The sequence below is a fragment of the Mesocricetus auratus genome, unplaced genomic scaffold (genome assembly GCF_017639785.1).
Source record: "Mesocricetus auratus isolate SY011 unplaced genomic scaffold, BCM_Maur_2.0 Super-Scaffold_100022, whole genome shotgun sequence".
NCBI classification, from domain to species: Eukaryota; Metazoa; Chordata; class Mammalia; order Rodentia; family Cricetidae; genus Mesocricetus; species Mesocricetus auratus.
Window position 1 is genome coordinate 37,735,247 of NW_024429203.1, and position 18,665 is coordinate 37,753,911.

The 18,665-nt window shown below is 37.4% G+C and overlaps 1 protein-coding gene across 2 annotated transcripts in view; it reads right to left on the reverse strand.

Moving 5' to 3' along the window:
• Arih1 (ariadne RBR E3 ubiquitin protein ligase 1) overlaps positions 1-18,665 on the reverse strand; it is an 89,505-nt gene that overhangs the window by 33,890 nt on the left and 36,950 nt on the right. For both annotated transcript variants that reach the window (XM_040730266.1, XM_005069632.4), the window contains exon 3: positions 10,711-10,855. In XM_040730266.1, coding sequence (XP_040586200.1) covers positions 10,711-10,855 — 145 coding nt within the window. The remainder of the gene's footprint in view (positions 1-10,710; positions 10,856-18,665) is intronic.

An 18,665-nucleotide genomic window follows, 5' to 3' on the forward strand; every position in this document is an offset into this window, starting at 1 on the left:
TTTGTTTTGTTTTGTTTTTTTTTTAATTTTTTTTGATACAGAGTTTCTCTGTAGCTTTGGAGCCTGTCCTGGCTCTGTAGACAAGGTTGGCCTGGAACTCACAGAGATTCACCTACCTCTGCCTCTCAAGTGCTGGGAATAAAGCCGTGTGCTACCACTGCCCAACAAAAAGACAGATATTAACAAGTAAGGAGATGGAAATATTGGAAACCTGCTCCAACATACTGTTTCATGAGAATGTGAAAAGCTACCTGGAAAACAACCAAGCAACAACTACTTCAAAATATTAATACAATTGTCATAACTTCTCTCATAGTTACTTTTCTAATGCAGTGACAAAATACCACAAGACAACATTTAAAATAATTTAAAAAAAAAGAATGTGTAATTTGGGCTCCAATGTGCATTTGTGTTACACCATGGATTTTGGGCAACCTCGAACTAGAATTGGAGACAGTTGTGAACTGCCATGTGGGTGCTGGGAACTGAACCCTGGTCCTCTGGGAGAGCAATCAGTGCTCTTAATCCCTGAGTCATCTCTCCAACCCTTGGGGCTCCTTAAGAGTCCATGACCGTCACTGACAGAAGTACGGCAGCAAGCAGGCTTATATCTGATCCATAAACAAAAGGCAGAAAGACAGCTAAGTGGAAATGGCATAGATTTTCTGAAACTTCAAAACTCACCCAAGTGATACTTTTGACAAGGCTAATTCTCCTAATCCTTCCCAAACAGCCACCAACTGGTGGTCAAGCATTCAAATATAGAAACCTATGGGGCCCACTCTCATTCAAAACACACCATGTGACCAGCCAGTATACTCCCAGTAATGAAAATACACATCCTTATGAAAATCTGTACACAGTATTTATATTAGCACCTTGCATAATAGCCAAAATACAGAACAACTCAAATATTTTTTGAACAGATGGATGTGGAACAGCTATATAATAGTATATTTAGTCAAAAAAAGGAAAAGAGTTCTGATAGATGCTACAACAACAATGAACCCTGAAAACGTGCTAAATAAAAATAACCAATGACAAGAGAACTCATATAGTTTGATTCTATTTAGGTGAAAGGTACAGAACAACAACAAAAAAAAATCCTTAGAACATGTTTGCCATGGGCTGCATATCTGTAGAGAAAGGAGGAATAAATATTTTAAAATACACAGGCTTCTTTAAAGTGGGTGGCAAATTACAATAACACTCAAAATTAAAAAATAACTGATAGATCATATAAGAATATAAATATAGCAAAAAATCCACATTAAATGATGTGCTAGGGTAATTATGATAGACTAGATCAACAAAATAGTATTTTGTTTTTCAGGAGCTTGAACTAAGATCTGCCGGCCTTCCTCCCAAATTCTGAGATTAAAGGTGTATGCAGCGTTTAATGTTTTTCAAATACATATAGGACTTCATGGAATTACATAAAATGTAGTCATTAAAAACTTTGTAGTAAACTGAGAAATTTATTATGAGGCAGGAATAGTGGCATGTAGAGAGAAGCCTTTTCCTTTCCAGCAGCTTTGGTTTTTCCCCCACTGGTCGCCTGGGCTCTGCGGCGTTGTAGTCCCCAAATAACACACAAGACGCTGTCTTAATTATGAAGTTGTTGGCCTTACTTGTTTCTTACTGGCTAGCTCTGACTTAAGTATTTATCCCATAATTGTTAATCTAAGTATTTCTCTTACCGGAGAAAAGTTCCAGACATCTTACTTCTCTGGCGGGCTACATGGTGACTCCCTGTGTTTCTCCTACCCAGAGTCCTCCTGGACTCCCAGTCCCACCTATCTTGCTTCCCTATTGGCCAACAGTACTTTATTGACATATACACAGAACTTCCCCATCATCTCCTCTTTTCTGTCTGTCTAAACAAAAAGGTCTTACCTTTAACATAGTCAAATTATATATAACAGAACAGTTATCAAGTAAGAACACAGTTACAATATTTTGTTTATCAACATTCAGCAAGATTTAAAGAAAATATCATCCATCCCATCCTTGTGAGTCCAAAGTTCTATATGTAGCTTTTATCATAACTAAGGAAAACTATAATTACAACTATCTGCCTTCAACTCTATCAAAGACCACAGAAGGATAATATATAAACACTAGGACTGACAGAGACATCTTGCTACCTGAACAGTCACCCGGAAGTTCCTCTGTAATGTTGGGGCATCCTTCTTCAGCCCATAGGCCACAGTGTGTCTGGAAGACTTCTCGGCAAAGCAGGAAATTTCAAACTGTTCATCTGCATCAGCAGTCTGTCAGTCATTTTTCTGTGTCCTGTAGAAAGTCTCGTAGACTCTTCCATGAAGTAGGAACCCTGAAGGACTGTTTGAGTTCAGCGGTCACTTTCCTGTGGGTCCTGTATATCCAGTTTATACAGCAAGAGTCAAGCAGTCTAGGCAAGAGCAGTTTCTTGCCCAAATGGCTAATCTTGCCATGTTGAAAGCAAACCCCATAATGAGTTTCTTCGATGCCCATCTTCCTCTCAGACGTAATTGGTGTGACAGGAGCAGACATTTCTCATTGTCAAGAAAAACCCTAAACCGTTTTAAATGCCATTTTCTGAAGGTCTTTGAAAGGTTTGAAGACTATCTATCTCAAATATATTTCTGTATATCTAGAAAACCTAACTTACCTAACTATAAGTTCTGACTATTATAAGTAACTATCTATAGTCTGTATTTAATTATGTATTACGTTTTAAAAGATCAGTATAAGCACAATACTTAATCAAGAAGAGAAATATACATATCACAAAATTGACCCTGAATTTGTATCAATAAATGAAAAACCATACCAATACAAAGTACTCATTTCCATACCATAATCCCCTTTTTCCTTTAAAAAGAGATTGGAATTGCTTATAATTGGTTAATGATCACAACCATTTAATTTAACTTTCCTATAGTCCCAGCAATATGAGGCTTAGGGAAAGAGAATCGAAGAGAATGACAGCCTGAGTCACACAGAAAAAAGAAAGACTAATAATTTATAGAGGTGATAGTTGAAAAATGTATGGTGTATTAAGACTCAAGACTCAAAAGGTTGTTAACTTGTTTTGCTTTCAGAACATTTTACAGGACTGGAAGTGGCAGCTTTATCTAATTTGTCAGATATCCTAGGTTAGATTCTCTAGCATTGCCAAATAAATACATAAAAACACCAACAAAAGAGCAAACTTACTAATTTTAATACAAATTAATAACCTTATAAAACAACTCATTAAAAAGCAATGTAAAAAACTTTCAAAGAATTTTTTAAATAGTCTATTTTAAAAATATCAATGACTTCATTTTTCACATGTTACATTGTTAAGCTGTGTTGACATGGATGTGAGAATTTTTAAGCAATGCTATTAACAGGCATGTTTAAAAGTGGCATGCATGTGCCTGTACTTCCAGTTGCTTGGATATGAAGCAAACAACCATTTCAGCTCACAATGAGCACCTGTGAGTAGTTACAGTCCTTCGGCCTGAGCTGTGCTATAAGGGTAAGGCAGTATCACTTTTTTTAAAAAGGACAAGTTCTTTTGTAACATGTTTCTGTGGAAAAATTAATCCCTGTGTTCATGCCCCTATTGTTTCCTTCGCTTAGAAACAACTGCTGTTTTCATTTCTAATATGTACTTGCAACGACATTCTAATGTACACATACAGTATCAGAACCACATGCTCTTCTTGGTGCTTTGTTACTTGTGTTTTTTGTTTTTGTTTTTTTTTTATTTCTGCTGGACTCCACAATGGTACACCTAATTACCTTTTTCCTGTTGTTTATATCTTTCTATTTTTTAAAAATTATGTATATATGTGAGAGAATGGCGGTTACCACTCATGTAGGTGGCCAAGTAGACAGGATTGTTGAACCTTCCTGGAACTTGAGTTACAATTACCCAATGTGGGTGCTCGAAATTGAACTATGGTCCTCCTTTTAAAGCATAATTTCTTTAACAGTTCACTATTACTGGACACACAAGACTTTTCCTACCACTCTGTCACATTGACTGTATACACTTTGTAACCATAAAAAATGACAGATATGCAAGTACAATTTGACAATTATCAGATACTCGTTAGAAGTGGTAGTAGTTCTTACTGGAAAAAAGTACATAGTTTCTCACACCCATACCAGAGCTTTTTACCAATCTAACATGTTAAAAACAAAGTAAATGATATGATCTTTAAAATCCATCTTCATAAATTCCTTTAGGTTTTTGTTGTTTTGTCTTTTGTTTTTTGAGGCATAGTTGCACTGTATAGCTCTGGCTGTCCTTGAACTCGGAGATCCACCTGCCTCTGCCTTCCAGAGTACTGGGATTAAAGACATACATACACCATTACACCCAGCTGTTGAGAATTCTTTATAATGTTTTTAACCATATTTACCCTCAATTCCTTCCCCCTAACTCCTTCCAGATAGATACACACCCCTACAAGTAATTTTAGTTTCGTTTCTTAAAATAAAAAGTGAAGTTTCAACTTTTGGGAAGGGGGAGGGGAGATCACAGATGACAGAATATGTACAATTAAATTCTTTTCTTTTCCTTGGCATTTAATTCACATAATTTGCTAGTTTCTCACTGGGTTGTCCTATGTCTCTCTTATATACACCAAAACATTTCCAATGACTTACAGAACCTTTTAAAATAATAACTGGCCTTTAAAATTATGGAAAATAGATTTGATTCAGTGTGTTCATATTGTGTTGCCATGCAGAAACATTTTGCTATACATGGTGTAAGGATTCAGGTATTATGCTGGCTTGTCCCATTAAGTCACCTGGAAGAATGCATGCAGGCAGTACCCTGGTCAGCCCAGGTGCAAAGGACCCTTTAAAAGAAAGACTTCCAACCACTTACAGTCACTTTCCCACTCTCTTTCTTGGTGTCCCCTGGGGCAGACAGATCTTTTACTGTCTCCCTCTTCTCTTCTGTCCTCTCTCTGTGTCTCTTTAATACCCCCCCCTTTCCCTTTCTAATCAAAGTTCTCACTAAACTCTGTCTGCCTGGCATGTTTGGCCCTGCCTAGGTTCCCCTCATCTGCCATGGAATTTGCCAAGGTTCCCCTCTCACTTTATCATAACACATGGCAAAAGTCACCTGTCTTTAAATGTATGGCTTCTAAATTAAGCAAATTTGAATCTGTTTCCACCCCCATGTTGTTTCAACGTGGTCCTGCATAATTTACTTTTTTTGCAATTCCTTTTCTACCATTAACTTCTCCTAAAGTATACCCTGTTCGACTATTGTGTGTTCTTCCACCTGGCAGTTTAAACCTTACTTTATCCTCAACACAATCTATTCCTTTGTCAGTATTTTTATACTACTATTCTATCTTCCCAAATAATCAAGTCATTCTTGTATCTCTCTTAATATCTAACATTTCATTTACACATTTCCAATCTAACTTATACCTAGCCCTCTTACTGTCTTTCTTCTAAATGATACTTTTAAAACTTTGCTATATTTTCTAATTATCTGTTATCTGAAATATGCTTTATGTAACTGATGCTCATGGTATTATAAGCAAAGAATCAGAGCACCAACAATTCTACATATAGCCTATCAACTAGTATTTTTTTTAAGTATAGAGAAGTAGCCATATAAAGAAGTATAGCCCAATCCTGATATTGATTTTGTAGGCAGAATAGCAAGTACACAGTGCATCATCTTTACAGGTGTAATAATCTCATTACTCTCCATCACCAATAAAAGATATACTCTCTATCACCAAAAGAGATATGGTACTAACTTGCTACAAGTTCACAAGAATCTTTGTATCTCATTCTTTCATTCAATCAAGAATCATTAAGGACATAGTGGTTAACAAATTACTACTGGAAGTTCTAGATAACTGTATCTACTGTACTATCTAGCATAGGGTCTGTAACTAGAGAATATTTTGATAGATTAACTAGCTAGACATACAAGAACCAATGTGATGTATGCCTACAGACTCAGAACTTGAAAGGCTAATTAATTTAAGAAGATCATGAGATAAAAGCCAGTTAGAGTAGTAATAAATTTCAGGACAGCCTGAGAATATAGCAAGACCCTGTATCTAAATAAATAAAAATAAATCACTACGTCTGTCTAAGGAGAGTGCAAAACCTAACCTGTGGTCTGAATACACATATGCAATGTGTTAAAAGGGGGGGGGGATTATTACAAATGCACTCCTCCATCTGGTCCACCATTTTCCCTCTCCTCTGACACATTTGCTTTAACTACCTCATATCTAGCTCCTTTGATTCCTTGATCCTTAACTCGTGAAACTTGACTATTCACTAAACTTACCCTTATTAATAATGTAAATAAATCCAATCAAAGGAGTATTAATAGCTTATAGACTATCATCTACAACAGAAATTATCAAGGATCTAAAGAAAATTTAATTTCTCTTAACATTTTACATACATAGCAGGTAATATTCAAATGCAAAAAAATTGGGGGGTTGTTGGGGGACAGACCTATAATTATGTAAATATGGCTAGTTTCAAACTCAAGAGACCTGCCTGCCTCTGCCTTCTGAACATTAGGATTAAAGATATATGCCACGACATCCCAATAGTAGATTCTTTTTTTTCAAGACAGGGTTTCTCTGTGGCTTTGGAGACTGTCCTGGAACTAGCTCTTGTAGACCAGTCTGGTCTCAAATTCACAGAGATCCTGCCTCTGCCTCCCCAGTGCTGGGATCAAAGACGTATGCCACCACCACCTGGCTGAATCTTAATCTGTCTCCCTCTCTCTCCCTCTCGGTTTATTTATTTATGTATGCAGTGTTCTGTCTGCATGTATCCCTGCAGGCCAGAAGAGGACACCAGATCTTATTATATAGATGGTTATGAGCCATCTATGGTTGCTGGGAATTGAACTCAGGACCTCTGAAAGACAAGCTAATGCTCTTAACCACAACTGAGCCATCTCCCCAAGCCACAAATCTTAATCCTTAAAGAATACAAACTGTTTCATAAAAGTGAGCTATTATAGCACATGTTACAATTTCTATCAAAATGACAGATAAAGAGCCTAGTGTGGTGGAGCATGCCTATAGTCACAGTATTTGAGGGTACAGGATCTTTACCTACATTTTAAGCTATTTTAATTCAAAATAAGTGAGCATAGTCAAGATTAAGAAATCCCTGAGTTAGATGCCAACAAAGTGGTGCTGTTGTGAATTTATCTTAGTTCAAAGTCGGACCTTCTCTCCAAAGCATTACAGAAAGTAAGCTATCAGAAACAATTATTTCGGTCAAATGTGTTAACATGAACCTGTAATCTCAGCACTCAGGAAACTGAAACAGGAAGATTATGAGTTTAAGGCCAATCTGAGCTACATAGTAAGACCCTGTCTCTGAAAATGAAAATAGCAAAACAAAAAACCCTTACACACATACACTAGCCTTTTGTATAATGGTGAACTGCTTTCTAGGAAGATAAGAGGAAATTGCAAATGTCTGACAGAGTTGTCCAAATAGACATGTTTCTTAAGAAATCCCACAATACACTAATAAGGTTCTAAGAAGGGTTTCAGGTGACACTGCTAAAACTGAACAGAAACAATCATGTGCATACAAATAGGAAAGTGGCAGTGTTGGGATTATATTGTTCATAGTATTGTCAGTTCCCACTCATAACTCTTTAAATGAACCACACAACTCAAAATAACTCTGAGGTCGTCAGTAAACTTTAACCCCTTAACTTCAGGTTGTTTTAAGTTCTTAGCACTCGTTGTTTTTCAAGACAGGGTTTCTCGGTGTAGCTTTGGAGGCTGTCCTGAACTAGTTTTGCAATCCAGGCTGGCCTCGAACTCACAGAGATCCGCTGGCCTCTGCCTACTGAGAGCTGGGATTAAAGGCATGCACCACCACCGCAGGCCAGTTCTTAGCACTTAGACCTTCCTTTCTTTGGTTTCTGTACTGAAACATTTTCCTGACTCTCTTATCACATCCTCAGTTATCAATTCCTATGAATGTTCTAGATCCATAAGTGAATTGTGCCTATTGTTTGGATCATAAATGTACCCTAAAACCTGCATGTTGAAGATCCCCAGTTCGTGAGGTTACTCCGAAGTTATAAAACCTTTAGGAGTAAAACTTAGTTGGAAGTTTTAGTCAAGTAACTATAAATGTAGATAGAATGCCCTGTGAAAGGAAAACTGGATCTCCTGCACAGTCCCTCTCTCTGCTCTGTCTCCCCCAAGTTGAGTAGCTTGGCTTTACTCCACCATGGACCACATCATGAAGTCTGTTCTCCCCACAGGCCCAAAGCAAACCAAACCAAGAACCTTTGAAACCATGAGCCAAAGCACATCATTTCTCAGATATCTGTCACAGCAACAGAAAGTAAACTAACACTGTACTGCAATCTAATGTGGCTATGTGAGTATCATGCTCACAAGAGATGTTAATCTTCATTATCAACCTGACTGAATTTAGTATCTCTAGGAGAAACACATTCCTAATGTTTACTTTATGAGGATGTTTCCAAAAAAAAGTAACAAAGGAGAAAGGCCCACCATGTAGCAGATGGAACACCATTCTTCTGCCTGGGAAGGCACAATTATTAAAAGGGGGAAAGGAGAAAGCCAGCAGCAACCTGCTTCCTGACTGTAGAGACAGTGTAGCCAAATGTCTAACATTCCATCCCCACAACCACACCTCTAACCAACAGTCAGTCCACACTCCTTGATGTTGTTTCCTGTTAGGTACATGGTAACAGCAACAAGAAAAGTAACCATGCTGAGGCAATGGTGCAGGGGTCAGGGCGGCGCGCTCTTGCTGCCGAGGCCGACAGAACACACATGATGGTGAGAACCAATTCCCATAAGCTGTCCTCTGATCTCCACACATGTCACACTCATACAGAGTAAATAAGCAAATAAAAAAAATTTTTAAAAAAGAGATTGAGAAAGAAAAATAATACCCAGGTTCCTCCAACATCATACTATAGTATAATTTATCTGCTATCTCAAAATACCTACCACTCTTTCTGAATGTCTGACTAGCTAGCCTATGAGTTATCTGAAGACAAATTGTGTGTTCTCTGTTATGTCCTTTAGAATAATTACTACTAAGCTCTCCATCATCTGCTGCATACAAAATCAAATTATATACACTACAAATGTCTAATCAAGTTCTTATTATTTTGGACAGTACCAAGGGCACTGAAACTGTAACTGATATTGGTAGCAACTACCTGTAAAATTAAAGATTTCAATGAAGGAGAAACCAGCTATACTGAAGCAGAGCAAAAATGCAGAAGTATAAGGAAACCTTTTATAAACTGGGACAAATTATTTGGATCTTAGTATTAGTTTACAAGGACCTTTGAAATGGTAAGCCTGGTAGAAATCTTAACTGGCAAAAAGAATCTATTCAAAATAAAAAGGTGTTAAAACCTGAGTTTAATGTATTTCAAAAGTCAGTGCTTGCACAAATACATTAGGATTATGATTTAAGGAAAAGGAAGTGATACAGCTCACAGGCTGTAAAGATTTGAAAGATATCCAAGTCAGCTCATTTGAAAAATAAAACTCCAACCTAAGTCAAATTGATGGATCAGTTCCAAAGTAAAACATTAAGTTTAAGAGCCACAGCTAGGACTTGAGAACTCAAAAATGTAGTTCCACACTTTACCTACCAAAGTAGTTCACTGATCACACTTTTCTCTAACTTTAAAAGAAAAACTGATCATTTGAACAAGTTAGTACCTTTCAAATGAACTCCTTTTGAAAGACATATCCAAAATTCTAAGACTAACAATGAGAAATCTTAAAGTCTAAAAAAACACTACTGAGAAACACTGATAATTATTCAACTATGAGAATTATCTATTAAAGTAAAACCATATCAGCAAGATGGTTATAATTTAGAGTTAAACAATTTCTCAGCAATAAAAATATCATTCCAAGCAATGAGCATCTTTATGCCACAAATTCTGTGGTTACCAATAAGGTAATATAGTATGAAGACTTCATTTAACCCTGAAATTTATTTACTAAATGCTCTAAAGTACACCATTATAACTTTATGGGGATTTTTTAAAAGTGAAATACCTATTATTTGGTTCTATTCTGTTTTATTTCTGTCCCCACTTGTCATGTAGTCTATGTCAGACTACATTAATATAAGTGAAGAACATGAAGTCCTGAAAGTACTCTAAAAAATGTACAAGGGTGTTGAATATTTGCAGCAATAAATATTGAGTATGTTGTTTGTTTGTTTTTCTTGGCTTGTTTGTTTCTACAAGACAGGGTTTCTCTGTGTAGCTTTAGAGCCTATCCTGGCACTCGCTCTGTAGCCCAAGCTGGCCTCGAACTCACAGAGATCCACCTGCCTCTGCCTCTGGAGTGCTGGAAAGGAGTGCACCACCGAAACCGGGGCAAGTCTATCTATTTTAAACTGTATAAAAAATAATCTATAAACTGTCGACCTATTACACAGTTCTCCAAATGGTGGTAAAATAAACTCCAGAAGGATTCAGGCATTTAATGACAACTTGGACAAGTCTGAAAAACAACTGGGGCATGAACACAAAGAGAACTAGGAACTTCCTCTCCCTTTCCTTATTCTTAATCTACTAAAAGGCTACAGATATAGTTGTTGCTCCCAGGCTTCCAGATTGCCTTTTGTTTAAGTAGTGAAAGTAGATTTACGCTCTGACTTAGTGCTAGCCTTAAACTACCAAGTACTCACCGAGTTAGGGTAGTTCAAGTAGCAGATCTGACAAGGCATATCCTGTGCTGATGACCTTGTATTCATCTGGCGTGTTCGAGACTTTTTACTTGGATTAATTACATGACACTCAGCAAAGAGCTTCTCCAGGTTTCCATCAAAGTACCTGCATTATTTAAACAGAAAGGATGAGAGCCCAGCAAATAGCACAGTTAGAGCTCTCCAAAAAAAAACCTGACTTCCTGTAAGGAAAATCAATTAACTAAACTAAAATAAACCAAGATCAAACCCATTCTGGTCAAGACAGGAAAGAGGACATGGCTAAATGACAGCAAACAGAGGGTGTGCTGGTAAGGTTGACTTTTGGCTTTTCTTTTAACTTTGCTTTTAAGTAGGCACCATGGGAGGTTAAGCAATTAGCATTTAACACAATTGTGACTAAAACTTGAGTATAAAAGCTGTGCTACAGCTACTGTTACCTATGAAGAGTAATGCTATTTTAAAATTAGGCTGTATTTTATACAGATGAAATTTATTTTAGTAATAATTTTAAACTACTTTATAAGAGGTAATGATTACATGTCTCATTGCATACAATGAACTTGCTTTCTGCAGATTCCACTGAACTATTTCTTTAATCTACTGAGAAAGAAGAAATGAAAGTATATCTTAAAACAAGTACATCAAATAAGCTACATGCCTACATGTGTTCCTACATATAGTAATTAAATCTCAATGATAAAGAGTCAGAATGCCAAGCACTATCTACAGAGCAAATGGTGAACTACTGCATAGATGACAGCGGCAAATGCCCCCCCCCCCCCAAAAAAAAAGTTTCCCAAATGAGTTGTGGTCCCTCTGAAACATATTTTTGTTTGTTTGTTTGTTTAGTTTTTCAAGACAGGATCTCACTATGTAGCTCTAGCTGTCCTGGAACTCGGATTCTCCTGCTCTCTGCCTCCCAAGCACTGGAATTAAAGGCATGTGCCACCACACATGGCCTGAAATAACTTAATATTTAAAATGGAAAACAAGATAAAATTAAAATTCTCAATTTGTAAGTGAGTGAACAATCTGCTCAATTTTGTTTTTAGCTTTATATAAGGTTGTGACTACTACCACCTTCTTTAAGCATAGAAGGCCCTTAGTCTGCTTGTTTAGGCCAGTGGTCAACTTTGGTTATCGATTGCTTTCTGCCTTGTTTTTTTTAAGACAGAATCTCTTACTGAGCCTGGAGCTTACCGTTTTCAGCTGTACAGAGTAGACAGCAAGTTTCAAGGATATCCCTGTCTCTGCCTACCTAGCATGAGGGTTGTAGATATGTATCATCAAGCCCAACATTTTGTTCTTTACATATGGGTGCGGAGGATCTGAACTCAGGTATTCAAGCTTGCCAGGCACTTTACCCACTGAGCCATCTCCTCAACCAAGATTTCTAGTGTATTTTTTAAAATTCCTTAAATTACATATTTATAGGGGAGAGAGATGATGGGGGAGGGGAGATTGTGGAGATAGTTCTCCCATTCTACCATGTAGGTCCTAGGGATCTATCTCAGGTCAGACTTGGCAATGAGCATGTTTATCTGCTGAGGGATCTCACCAATCCAGATTTCCAGTATTCTTAATGGTTTTCTTTAGCAATTATGAAAAATATAGAAATATATGTTTCTATAGAAAAATCACTGGCTCAAGAACAAATTGTATTATAATTCTTCTAAGATCAGTAAGTATCTTTTAAAGTACTTTGACAACAGTGTTTCTCAAGAAATACTCAAACCATCCATCAAAATGCCAACAAGTTATAAAAGGGAACTCATAAATTTAAAGTTTGAATTCACATTATGTGAATTACTGACACAAAGTAATGTGATTCAGATAATCAGAGTAAATCTAGCAAGACCAAAAATACTTATCTGAGAAACGTAAGATCAAATTTTATATAAAAAGCAGAAAGTAAAAGAGAATGCCACTAAAAACAAATTTGCAAAGACATAAACATGTTATCCTAGAAAGAAAAATCCATGTTAATAATGACAAAAATTCAGTAATCCTAAATTAATACATGGAATTGGTGGACTCTCTATGCTTTAACATTCTAGACAACATTTTAAGCATATACAGTCACACAGATATATCTATTATTGTACCACACTCTCTTGGATATATAGCCTTCATTTCTTCACTAAGCAATATTTAGCAGACATTTGTCAATCAACACTTATCTACACAATTTCTCATTTCTGCATGTATACTGAAGGGCACTCAGATGTCTACATACATACAATCTAGGATGAGCTCTCAGCCCATCTGACAATGTAAAAATGTCAAGACTTGTATTCCTTTATTAGTAAAGGCAATGTCTTTTTCTTTTGTTTCCTTTCCTGTTTTTGGGGGAGGGGGGAACCAAGACAGAGTTTCTCTGTGTAGTCTTGACTTTCCTGGAATTTGCTCTGTAAACTAGGCTGACCTTGAACTCAGAGATACACCTTCCTCTCTGACTCCCAAACAGTTTTTTTCAATAATTGATTACTCTATTTTTCCCTCTCAGAGGTTTAACTTTCCTCACTTTGCAGGGTCTAGAGGTTTCCAGTAAGCTTATTCTTGGAAGTTAGGGTACTAACTCTCAGTCTGAATTCCTTTGCTTCAGGGTTTGTTTTGGTTGGCTGTTTTTGAGGAAAGGTCTCTCTATTCTCTGTCTATCTCTGATTGTCCTGGAACTCACTAAGTAGACCAGGCTGGCTGGCCTTGAACTCAACAGAGATGCATCCACTTGCCTCTGCCTCCAGAATGCTGTGATTAAAGGTGTGCACCACGGATTGGAGAGATGGCTCAAATGCTAAGAGCACTGGCTGCTCTTTCAGAGGTCCTGAGTTCAATTCCCAGCAACCACATGGTGGTTCACAACCATCTATAATGAGATCTGGTGCCCTCTCTGGCATGCAGGTATACATGTAGGCAGAACGCGGTACATGTAACAAATAAATAAATACATAGATAGATAGATAAATAAATAAATAAAATCAAGGCCGCTACAGGCAGCTAGGTATATTTCACAAAGATGGCATAGAGTTTCTGATACAGCCTAAACGTCAAATAAATTTCAAAGATTACCTAGGTAAAGCCAAGTATGTATAGTGGTGTACTCCTACAACTCTAGCAGTTACGAGGTAGAGGCAGAAAGATCAGAAGTTGAGGGCCATCTCTGGCTATAAAACCAAGTTAAACACCAGCCTGAGCTACATCCTTCAGGAAAATGAATAGAACTTAAGAATACACTCACATTTTCAGGCATAGGTGGTCTGGGATCCTCCCCAATCCCCATTTGAAGTTAAGCTTCATTACCGATAAATATACAACTTAAGTGTTTTGTTTCAATATTCAATCTTCCACCCCACATTTCACTGATAACATTTTATTGGCCATTTGGACAGAATTTACTTGGCAAGATGATGATCCCATCCTTTTGGAACAGCACATAGCCTCCTCTACTGATTGTTTGCTTCCAATGTCACCTGTCCTGTATGTTTTGTCTGTGACACTAACACCTGCTTGACCAGTACACATAGAGATCAAAGTTGTAAATACCAATACACGGGTCAGATGTGACTCCCAGACAGATCAACGTGTTTCTGGATCCCAAAATTGAAATTTTCACTATCTAAGTTGTTCTTTTTATGACCATAATCCTTCACCTTCAGATGTTTCTCTAGGACTACTGCCACCCAAATTTTCATTTCTCTTGATTCCCACTTGACAGTGTATGAACTAGCTTCAGCCTATAAGCAGCTCCAATGCTTTAGCTGCCCACTCACTTACACATAGAGGCAGAGCTTACAGATGCGAAGATCCCTTGTGGGGTTCTCCTTTTCAAATGACCCAATGCCATTATGGATAAGAGGAAGAGATAGCAAAGCATCCAGGCCTATAAATCAGGAGGTTGGCTCCTTTCCTAGGCTAACAAAAAATATTTTGTTTTAATTTGCATGTATTACATGGTCTGTTTACTCTTGACTCTATAATGGCTATCTGGAAGAATATTACAATCTAATTTAGGGATACGAATGTTGCTCAAGCTCAGGTAGTAGAGTATTTGCCGGGGCATGCATGAAGCCTGGCGTTCAATCCCCAGCACTGTATAAACTAAGTATAGATTCCCTATGATAGGAAAGTAGAGGCAAGCATATTTTCTTCACATTTATTTATGTTGTGTGTGAGTATGAGAGTGCCATGGCATATGTGTGGAGGCTGGAGAACAACTTGTTGGAATTAATTAATTTTCTCCTTCCACCATGTGGACCCAAGACTACACACACTGAGGTATCAGGCTTGGCAGCAAGAGCCTATCTGTTGAGCCATCTCACTGATCCATACATAATAGCTCACTGCTTAATACTTGAAAGATGAATGTGTAGCATATTTGTTTCTAAACATATGCATGTAAGTCAACAAATACTACTATAACCCAGGATACATAAAGACATAAAATTGGGCTGAAGTGATGACTCAGAGGTTAAGAAACTGGCTGTTCTTGCAGAGAAAGCAGGTTTGCCTCCTAGCACCCACATGGCAGTTCCCATTCAGCTCCAGTTCCAGGGGATTCAATGCCCTATTCTGATCTCCAAGAACACTGAACACACATGGTACACAGTTGAACATTCACACAGGCAAATTAAATTTAAAAAAAAAGAGTAAAGAAACAAAATCTAGGTACAAAATAAAACCATTTTCAGCTGACCTTACAACAAATCAATACCATTCAGAATCAGTAAAACTTCTCTAACTCAGTTTCTTTTTTTTTCCTTTGCATGCTACAAGTCTATTATCTTTGGCTTTCCAGGCAAACACTCTAGACTATTGATCTATAAAATTCACCAGTTGCTATTCTTTTTGACTCCTAAAAGACTTGAATATTAAGAACTTGCTGCTGATATAAAGTCAATTAATACATACTTTATATGTTAGTGTGTGATACATAATTGACTTAGTTCTTTTACTGTGAATCTAATCAAATATCCTGACAAAAGCAACTTAGGGGAGGAAATTTTACTTTAAAGTCCCAGAGAGATAAAGTCCATTATGGGAGGAAGACCTAACAGCAGGCAGGAAAGGGAAAGCAGCAGGAGCTGGAGGTTGGCTGGTTACACTGATTCCAGACAAAGCAGAGAGCAAGAAGTGGGGCTTGGTTTTAAGGCTTCAAGACCCATCCCCACCTTTCGGCAAGGTTCCACAACCTTCCAAAATCAGCTGGGGACCCAGTGTACAAACAAACAAACCTCCAAGGGACATTCACACCACAGAACAACACACAAACCCTGAGGACAGTTGTATGTCATACTCAAGTTACTGGAAAGAGACACTGCACAGAAAGTAAATACAGTGCCTGAGCTGAATGTAGCAGCCAACAGAGGCTAGCTACAAACTTACAAAGTACTACAGCAGGTACCATAATATGATTTTACATATAAAATCTATATATATTTATCTGAGATTGAAGTTTGCCTCTTCACATTTCTCTCCACTACAAATGGCTCCCCGTTAAGATCTGTGTGAATTTTTTTATAAAATTCAACTTCTTGCTATCATTCTATGTATTATTTTATGACAACGCTAACTAATTTTTCCCATTTCTAAGGTTTGCATGGTTTCCAAGTAATTATTAATCATTGGGGAAATTAACAAACCTACACTTTTCAAACTTGTGTTGCTCTAAGGTTAACTACCTATGAATTAAGATACTACACATTTTGTTTTGTTTTTTGTTTTTACGAGACAGGGTTTCTCTGTATTGTTTTCGAGGCTGTCGGTCCAGCCCAGCCTCGAACTCACAGCGATCCGCCTGCCTCTGCCTCCCGAGTGCTGGGATTAAAGGCGAGCGCCGCCACCACCACCCGGCCTGTTTTTATTTTTTTCAAAACAGGGTTTCTCTGTGTAGCTTTGTAGACCAAGCTGGCCTCAAACTCAAAGAGTTCCACCTACATCTGCTGGGATCAAAGGCATGTGCCACCACTGACTGGCTCCATTTTCCATCTTTTATCAAATAGCTTTTGATTCTTCTAATACCTTTACCTTTAGTCTTGTCCCATTTGCTGTAAACTAATTACCATTGTTTACATTTCCCTACAGAAATTGACTTTTACATCTGAAAGACAATTTGTGCTCACCTTTCCTGGTGACAGCACACTTGATTTAGTCTTTGAAGTCCCTGGCTTAGCAGGTTTAATTAGAAAACTAAAATAAAGGGGCCAACATGAAGGCTCAACAAGGAAGGAATCTTGCCACCAAGGCCTGACAATCTGCATTTGATCCCTAGAAACCACATGCTGGAGAGAACCAACTCCTGCAAGTTTTCCTCTGACCTCCACGTGCAGGTGCAGGTGTGTGTGTGCAAACAAATAAAGGGGGGTGGGAGGCATGCTAATAGTAGCTCGAAGAAGTAATTTGAGGACTTGTTGCTGTTAGGGGCACAGAGACTAATAATCTATGACCATCTTAACTCAAGTTTAAAGTCACTTCACTGACATAAGCCAATCTTCAGGTTTCACAAGAAGTAGCGTATCAAATTTGGCCATACTTGATTGGTCTGGTACTCCTTCTTACCTCCCTTCTTTAACTCTTCTGGATTAGTGTCATGGACTGAGAAGCACAGCTTATTTTCCCCAGATTCACAGACTCTCTTGAGCCTTCCCATCCAATTCTATATAACTAAATCTTTTTATGTTCTAATTTTTTTTAAAGATGTTTCAGTATTTCACCTAACAATTCCCATTATCTTTAGAGGAAGCTGCCAAATTACTAGCAGCTTTCCCTGAATCGCCTATATTTTTCTCTTATGTAAATCTCTACATATCTCTTCTACCTAATCTCTCCTGTGTACTAACTGTTATTACACTCATACTAGGACAATATTTTCCTTTAACCTAGAGTAATATTAAAACTACTTTCCTTAAAAGCTCATGTCTTTACTCCCAGCATTCAGGAGTCACAGGCCGATCTAAGTTCAAGGCCAGCCTGATCTACATAGTGAGTTCCTGGACAGCCAGGGCTACAAACAAAAACAACTTTCCATTTTCTGTTCTCTTTTTTTAGGCACTGTGTATTGTTTAATATGTATTCTTTAACTTTCTTCCCTTGCTTGCCTATTTCTTCTACCAGAAACACATGATTTCTCATGTTTCCCTCTCCTCCCTACCCCAATAAATGCTATTCAACAACAAATGTTTTTCTACCCAAATCAGAAATGAAAGTTTGTGTATTTCCAAACAACTTTAAGTACTGTGAGGAAAGAGACAACTATGTTTGTCCTCTGAACACCACACCACCTCAATCTGTATTTCAGACATAACTGATACATTTTCAAAAACTATTATAATTTATGAGAGACTTGAGAAAGCAGATAAACTAGGGACAGCTGGGGAAAAAATCTGTGTGGGATTTTGTCATTTTGTGTTTTGAGTCAGGGTCTTATATGGTAGCACTGGCTGGCCTCAGATTCTCAATTCTCCTGCATTGCCTTTCAAGTACTGGCATTATAGGCATATACTATCACACTTCAAATAAGGTAATAAAGAAAACTGCTAAGATCATATATTTAGTAAGTGGAGCAACAGAAATTCAATGTTTGCACTACAATGTGATGAGATATTTATCAATTTCCACCCAAAACAAATGAACTCAACAGGAAAAAAAATAACATTATTATAAAAGAGTGACAGATGTCATTAAAAGAGCAACACTTCTGAAATCCAAATTCACTTTCACATTCAACAATTTATGAAAAAAAATATTTGAGAAACATATTACAGAGATAGCTAAGAAAAGCTCTATATAATATCATAATCACACAGAAGCACTAACTTTAACCGAATCTCTTTGCTAAATAGGTACTGATATTTCATAACAAAAATACAAAGCCTTTTGAAATACAAGTCAGGCAAGGATGACATCATCCTTAGGGGCACTTGACTTTTATCTACTCC